Raw genomic sequence first — 8249 nt, 5'->3', positions numbered from 1 at the left:
AAAAAAAAAAGTGTAAACCATCAGTGGTGTTATTTTCAGCAGCGTGAATTGATTGAGTTTTTTGGAGTTTATCCCCTAAAATTGAAAATTACACGGCGAGGGAGACAACTAGTCAAACCATTACCACCGTTTAAATGCGTAAATTGTAGGCCTACCAAATCTACTTAACATAACTAATGCATTTAGACCTACTGATAATTAGCGGAATTTGATGAGGTGTCTGAACCGTTCTGAGTCACTGGCCGATATTCTCAACTGGAGGCTGAGAATAATCGCCAAAAAAAAAGTGGCAGCAATTGAAAATTGTATTTGGAGGTTATGTTTAATTTCAAGTCATGATTTGCACTTAATGTGGACTAATAATGTTTTTGTCTTCACATCTTGAACAAAATGAATAAATGACGTAAAAATAACTTTGCCACACACATTTCTTAACTGATAGGCTAAATGATGAGCTTTAAAAGGCAAAGATAACCATGATAAAATGGGGATTCACTGAATTATTATTGCACAGATCCAACACAAACTTTCAGATCAGAAGGTGACCCAAACTGTAACACACATTGTTTGGCAGAACATTAACTTAAAAAAAATCAGCATGACTAAGAATATATAATTATTAAATTACACGTGCACATTTTATCCAAATCCAATTACTACTATTCTTACTGACAAAGTATGGACAGCTGCCCCATGGAAACATTTTCAGTTTACAAAGTCTTCCTCCACAGGTCCAGATGGGGCTTGGACAGTAGCAAACTGTGGTTGTTTGGAGGGCAGGGGCGATATATATATTTTTTTGTTTGTTTGTTGAAACTTCATTTAAGTCTGTGGACGTATACCAGACATTGTTAAGATACTCTGGTGTCTGTTTAAGGTTTTATATTCCTAAAATATTTTAAAAGTCTAAATTTTTCAAAATGGTAGGCGCAGCCTACCCTGCCAAAATTCAAACGTAAAAATGTTTATCAAATCATTTTATTTGATTAACGTTCCAATTGTTTAGACGTTACGATTACAAATGTAGCAGTTACGCATAATCCATTCATTGCGGAAAAGCAATGCGCACTTCAACCCTGTATTCTTCAACATGTACGTCGAAAAGCACAACTCTTCTGTGCATTTGCACGTAAATATGTTATGCCAGTAATCATCTAAGTTATGCATTAAACATGGACCAATTAAAATTTAGATATTACTGGTCATTTGCGCGGCTAACATCATTACACTGGCTACATTGTAAGCGTAATCCCCTCAAAATTTAAGTCAAAATGACAGCAGCGGTGTCTGCCAGTATCACAGAGTTGAGGGATTTCTCCAAGCTCGATTTTGTTCAAAAAAGGAGTTAATAGCAAGAGGGAGGTCTACACCAGACTTAGATGGACTACTGCAGCAAAAGGGACAACATATTTTCGATAGTTTATAACAGACTGGTATGAAGAAAAGATTGGCTATGTGGCTGTGCTAACATTTAGCGGCTGTAGGCTACATTTAGTCATATAGCAGACACTCTTATCCAGAGTGTCTTGCAGTGTGTACAGGGACATTCCCCCCCAAGGCAAGTAGGGTGACGTGCCTTGCCCAAGGACACACTCATTTGGCATGGCGGGCGAGGAATCGATCCGGCAACCTCCTAATTACTAGCCCGACTCCCTCATCGCTCAGCCATCTGACTCTGCCACTGCCCACTGACTCAGGCTACTGCTTATGCCGTTTACTGCGTTTACTGTTTTGACATATTATCCTAACAATAAATTAGGTAATCTGAATTTCATAACTCAGTGCCTAGCCTCTTACTGACATCACCGCACGTCACTGCCGCCATGTGTTTCAGAACAACGTTACTCAACAACGTCTCTCCGATGGCCTTTCCTCTACCTCCGCTCCATGCTCAACTAAACTTTTTTTTTTATACTCAAACATCTTCGCGATTTATTGAGTGGCGTAATAATCGCGCGACACAACGAATTGATAATGACATTTGTTGCCAACGTTTTTAATAATCGATTCTAAACGATTTGCTGTTGCAGCCCTACTTTTATCCAAAGCGACTTCCAAGAAAGAGCTTTACAAAAGTGCATAGGTCACTGATCATAACCACAAGATAGCCCCAAACATTGTGAGCAGACAAAACATGAAACATACATTTGGAAAACCAAATAAGTGCCAAAGGGAAGAACCATAAGAGCATGCAGTTAAACAAGTTGCAATAAAACAACATGAAACTCAAAAAGTGCAAGTGTACCCGTAGAAAAACAACAGTTTTTTTCAACAGTAAAAAATATTTCACAGCGAGTACAAGAATTTAAATTAGTTACAACCAACCAACAAGAGCAACAAGTCCCTCAATAAGAGTCATTGTGATCCTGGTGGAAACTAAAATCAGGGTCAGCCAAGCATTCCTTGCGTCTTGAGCCTTTTCTTGAAGGTGGGGAGACAGTCAGTGTCCCAGATGGAGGTGGGGAGTTGATTCCACCATTGGGGGGCAGACAGGAGAAGAGTTTGTGTTGGGACCGGGCACTCTTGAGCGGTGGGACCACCAGACGGTTGTCAGAAGAAGACCTTAGGTGGCGGGTGGGGGTGTAAGGCTGGAGGAGACACTTGATGTAGTCGGGTGCAGTCCCGTTCACTGCTCGGAGGGTCAGTACCAGGGTCTTGAATCTGATACAGGCCGTGATGGGAAGCCAATGGAGGGAGATGAGGAGCGGGGTAACATGGGAGCGTCTGGGTAGATTAAAGACCAGCTGGGCTGCTGCGTTCTGAACCCTCTGGAGAGGGCGGGTTGCGCATGCTGGAGATCGGTCAGCAGCGGGTTGCAGTAGTCCAACTTTGAGAGGACAGGTGCTTGGACTAGCAGGTGGATGGAGTGCTCAGACAGGTATCTCCTGATCTTCCCAATGTTGTAGAGGGTGAATCTACACAACTGGGAGATCGCAGCAATGTGGGCTGTGAGGAAGAGCTTGTGTGAGGGAGAGCTCGTCATCCATGGTCCATCATCCATGGTCTAAACAGCCAAGTTCATCTGTGGTTCTGAACACTGCTGAGATGTTACTTTACACTGTGTCTGGCAGCAGTGATCTTACTTTACACTGTGTCTCGTAGCAGTGATGTTACTTTACACTGTCTGGTAGCAGTGATGTTACTTTACACTGTGTGGCAGTTGAGATGTTACTTTACACTGTCTGGCAGCAGTGATGTTACTTTACACTGTGTCTGGTAGCAGTGATGTTACTTTACACTGTGTCTGGCAGCAGTGATGTTACTTTACACTGTCTGGCAGCAGTGATGTTACTTTACACTGTGTCTGGTAGCTGATATGTTACTTGAGATGTAGCTGGGGGTAACCAGTCCCCCCAGGATTTCGCGGGCCTTTTTGTGATAGTTGCGGGCAAAAATTCCTGATTTCGCAGGAGCTTTTCCAAAACTTTGCGAGAAAAGTTAAATAAAATTAAAATTGCGATAAAATTGCGGGAGGAAATGAAAGCTGCAATAAAAAGTTGTGAATTTCCCTCTTTGTAATTTGAATTGAGTTATTGGTTGAAAAGCAAGCAATTTACAAACATTCATTAAAGAATAAAACTAGGGTGACCAGACGTCCTCTTTTCGAGACCCAAAAAATACGTCCGGCAAGGATTCCAAAATTGTCCGGGATTTTGCCTCGTCAGATATATGTGTTTCATTGGGTCTTTCACAAACTATTACGCCCTTAGAAGTTTTGGAAAGTGTATCTACCTAACGTTCCACCTTCTTGCACAAGCACTGAATGAGAGAGAGAAATGTTAATCAGTTAGTGCGGCATGCAATATACGACCAGCCCAACCCCCCCCTCCCCCTACTTTGACGCGATGAAATGTGCCCTCTTTTTCACAAACTCAAATCTGGTCATCCCAATAAAACCATTGAGAAAAGGTCCCCTAAATAACCTTACCAACATGCCAATATTCATTATATCCAATTTTTTTCCCTTATCCAACCAGGATTTACATTCGCATTGAAGGGAGGAATCTCCCTTTTTTTAACCAAAACGATTTAAATCTCTATCTGTCTGCAATACCGCCCTAGGCCTCTACGCAACTTCGGCGCTCTCACGCTTGCCAGGTATAGACAATAGAAGAAAGCACACACAGCGATTGACTGGTTGGGCAACCCTGGATACAGGACTGTTAACGGTGTGTTTTTCACCTGGAAGTCTCTAGAAATCTGACACCTTATTGAACGAAATTAAAAAGAGTGAAAGAGTTTACAGACACCAGAATGAACGCGTTCACAGTATTGTTCATCAGGCAGTAATACAGTACGTTCAGTTCACGTTCACCAAAATTATGAACGAGTTCATGAACTTTCGTTCAATGAACGCATTCAGGCGCAACACTGGATTTAAGCCTTACCGAAGAGAGTTATGGGAGACGACGATGATTGGTCAAAGTTGCAGGAAAATTGTGGTGAATATTGCAACGTTGCACTGAATTTGTGGGGAATAGTTGAATTTATGTGAATTAGTGCAATCGCAACATCGCAAATTCCTGGAGGGTCTGGGTAACATGCTATCTGAATGTGTCTGGGGTAGTGCTGTCAGTTTAACGCGTTATTAACGGCGTTAACGCAAACCCAAATTAACGGCGTCAATTATTTTATCGCGCGATTAACGCTCTTTTTGGCTTAGCAAACTTTGTGGTTTTTTTCACATGCTGTTGCAACAACTACCGACGTTAGAAAAACTACAACACCACACTGGATCTAGCTAGACCGGAAACAAAACAACAGGCACGCCAAACACTTGTTTGGCTTGTGAGCTGGCTAAAGAGTAGTAGCAGAGCCCGTTTACGGATATTAGACATTCTCTGGTAGTAGGCTAATGTTACGTTTTGAGTGGATGACGAGCGCGAGATGCCGAAATGGATGCCAATAAGATTCTGAATGGAAAGTTTGCTTTTAAAAAGTTGCCAAATGGTTCTATTGACAAGACCAGTGATCTGTGTGTTTTGTCGTTGTAAACTGAGCTATCATCGCAGCACGTCCAGTCTGAAATACCACTTGATGGCCAAGCACACAGCTGATGCGAATTCTCTGCCCCCTCGTCAAAGCCAGGCGATTGCAATGTTGTTTTCAATAAAACAAATATTTGCACAAAGCAATCCGAACCAATTTTCTATGTTGATAAGAGCATTAAAATTTGAAAAAAGATTGGGACAAAAAGAAATCAGGGACATTTAGAATAGATAAAAATGTGCGATTAATTGTGATTAATCGCGAGTTAACTATGACATTAATGCAATTAATCGCAATTAAATATTTTAATCGTTTGACAGCACTAGTCTGGGGGTAACATGCTATCTGAATGTGTCTGGGGGTAACATGCTATCTGAATGTGTCTGGGGGTAACATGCTATCTGAATGTGTCTGGGGGTAACATGCTATCTGAATGTGTCTGGGGGTAACATGCTATCTGAATGTGTCTGGGGGTAACATGCTATCTGAATGTGTCACACTGAGATGCCACCAGAGTAGAATACACTACAATAGATGGGAGTAGAATACACTACAGTAGAGTACAGCAGAGTATAATATACTGCAGTAGAGTAGAGTGGAATACAATACAATAGAGCACAGTAGACCAGAGTCAAGACGCCTGAGGTTCAAATCACTCATATTTGTTACTTTGGATAAACGCGTCTGCTAAATTCATACACAGCAAACTGCACTCTCTCCTCCGCCATCTTTCATGCATCCTCAGAGTGAATTTCTTCCATCTCCGCCAGGGGGAGTGGAAGAGCGCACGCATAGTAAAGAGGCCTATCTCAATTTTCTTCCAAACATTCATACTGCTAATAAACACGCAACGCTCCAACACTGGGGCACACAGTAACATTACCACTAACACTTCATGGTCAGAGTCGCTGCTGACAGCACGTCAGTGATTCATGTCACTCGTCACAATACCAGCTGCGCCTACATAGAACGGGATTTGCGGCCATGCGCTTATGACATCGAATGTCAAACCACCAAAATACAAAACTATGAAACTAACGTTGGCTAGAAACTGTTACTCACCCGCACTCGGAAGCGGAACATGGCAAGGCGGACGCAGTGACTGAGGCAGGCCGGGGGCAGGAACCAAGCCCGGGGAGGAGGGGTGGCTTTGCTGCCGACGTGGTTGACGATGAGCTGCGCGGTCTGCCGCTGCCCCTGGGCTCGGCGCGCCCACTCCGGCCAGCGCTCCTTACCGAGAGTGCCGTTAAACACCACGACCAGCTCGAGACCTCCCTGGTAGAGACAGGCCTGCGACAGCGCAGCCAGGTAGCCCAACATAGCGTTCCACTCGCCCCCGCACACCCAGTCCGTCTGGTATCCGCCGTACAAGCGCTGTAGGCCGGAGTCTGCATCGATCAAGATCCGGGCCGGCGGGGGCGGGGGAGGCATGGGCCCTGGGTGATGAGGATGGTGGTGGTGGTGGTGGTGAGGGGGCTGGCGGCCGGCGGTGCGCGCCAGCTTCAGGAGGTCCACCGGAACCGCGGCCCCGGGACATCTCTTCTCTAGATACTCCTGGAACCCCTGAACTCCCATAACGGTGTTGTTGAGCCGGTGTGTCTGGCCGGGAGTGGACTCGGGATACGTTCTGTACGCCGTGATAGTAATGTTATGGGCGAGACGTTAGCTAGCTATGCACTATTAGCAAGCTAACTTGTCTCGGACAGTGAGTGACTGTTGTAGCGCTTCGTCGATCTACTTGGACCTGCCCCCTTTAAAACTTTAATAAATTGACAGCAAGCTAGCTAAATATGCCCCCACCTAGCTCGCTACTTCAGCAGATAGACGTCAAGCTAGCTTCTCTATTTGGTCTGGAGTAGTTACAGTTGGCTTTCCATCGCTGTCAATGTTGGTGAGGCGCCAGCAAAGCCAAATAAACTTGCTAACACAGTTGGACCTAAACCCCATGTAAAAAAGAATAATGCATTAAATGTTTTTTGCAAGTTGATGAGTGTGTTGTTTCAGGCGATGATTCCAAATTGATAATCCCGCTGTTACACATTGAGAAGCAATGCTGCGCACGAGCTAGCTAGAAAGCTAGTTAGCGAACATGACTGTCGAATAATTCAGCATCGGACGGTCACGATAATTGATAACAGTAGCAATACTAGCTGCCTAGCTCGTTAAAATAATATGTTTAATGTTGGCAGGCATGCAGGATATACTGTGACAAGCTAACGTTACACTAGCAAGTTGGCTACCTGGCTAATGTTAGCTAACCGTGCAGCTAGTTAGCTGTGATAGCTGTCGAGCTGAACCCCGGTGTGACTGACGCGTCAACTCGTACAGACAAGCCTGGAGCCGACACGACGCGGAATGAAATGAATGTTTGGAGAAATAAAATAAACTAAAAGAAAAGAAAAATAAAAGCCCGATGGTGCCTCCCTCGCTTTCTTCCACACTCACGACTTCATGTTACGGAGGGGAACATACTTCCAAGCGACATCAGCCATCTTGCGACTTCCTCGCGGACCGACAGACTGGGCCGTAGAGGCGGAGGAGCGGTGATGTGGAACGTCGCTACAGTGGGAAATGTATTTCTATATCTGCACGTCCTCAGACCCGGGCGCTTCTATTCTGTAGTGAAAGACTCTAAGTACCAGATGTGTGATACGATATTTCGGCTTGGAGAAGAAAAATAAAAACGGACCTTTTATTAAAGTTATGTTCTGAATCGAAGACACTTGTTATTGGCTACATTACTCTGGAGTGTTTCGTAAATGCGGCCTCTTAGTTATTAAAGCATTCATCTATTAGATAATGTATTTGTGGCACTTTATTATTAATCATTCACCCACAGTTGATTTAAAAATAAAATGTTATGAAGTTGTGTGTGTTGTCGAGGATAGTAAACAAGCATAAAACAGTACAGTTAATGTTGAGTCAGGTTAGTGAGAGATATGAACAGGATCACTCGTTTCTCAGCTGAGTTTTTGTCGCCCTCTTGTGTTTACTATCGGTAAGGCCAGAGAGAAGCACAGCCACCCGGTGGGCTCGTGAATTAGGAAGATAAAAACATATTTACATGTATGCATTTAGCAGACGCTTTTATCCAAAGCGACTTCCAAGAGAGAGTTTTACAAAAGTCCATAGGTCACTGATCATAACAACGAGAACAAACATTGCGGGTAGCCAAACATGAAACATACATTGTGAAAACCAAATTAAGTACCAAAGGGAAGAACAATAAGAGTATGTAGTTAGACAAGTTACAATTAAAC

General features: G+C 43.7%; 1 protein-coding gene across 1 annotated transcript in view; it reads right to left on the bottom strand.

Moving 5' to 3' along the window:
• Positions 1–7509, bottom strand: part of LOC146252714 (constitutive coactivator of PPAR-gamma-like protein 2) — an 18704-nt gene extending 11195 nt beyond the window's left edge. Inside the window, 2 exon segments of the mRNA XM_084680933.1 lie at positions 6052–6616; positions 7462–7509. Coding sequence (XP_084537059.1) covers positions 6052–6616; positions 7462–7481 — 585 coding nt within the window. The 5' untranslated portion in view covers positions 7482–7509.
• Between the last annotated feature and the right edge of the window lie 740 nt (positions 7510–8249).

Source organism: Hypomesus nipponensis, chromosome 18 (assembly GCF_054491055.1).
Source record: "Hypomesus nipponensis isolate SF chromosome 18, ASM5449105v1, whole genome shotgun sequence".
NCBI classification, from domain to species: Eukaryota; Metazoa; Chordata; class Actinopteri; order Osmeriformes; family Osmeridae; genus Hypomesus; species Hypomesus nipponensis.
Note: the sequence above shows the minus strand (reverse complement) of the source record. Positions and strands in the feature narration are given on the sequence as shown.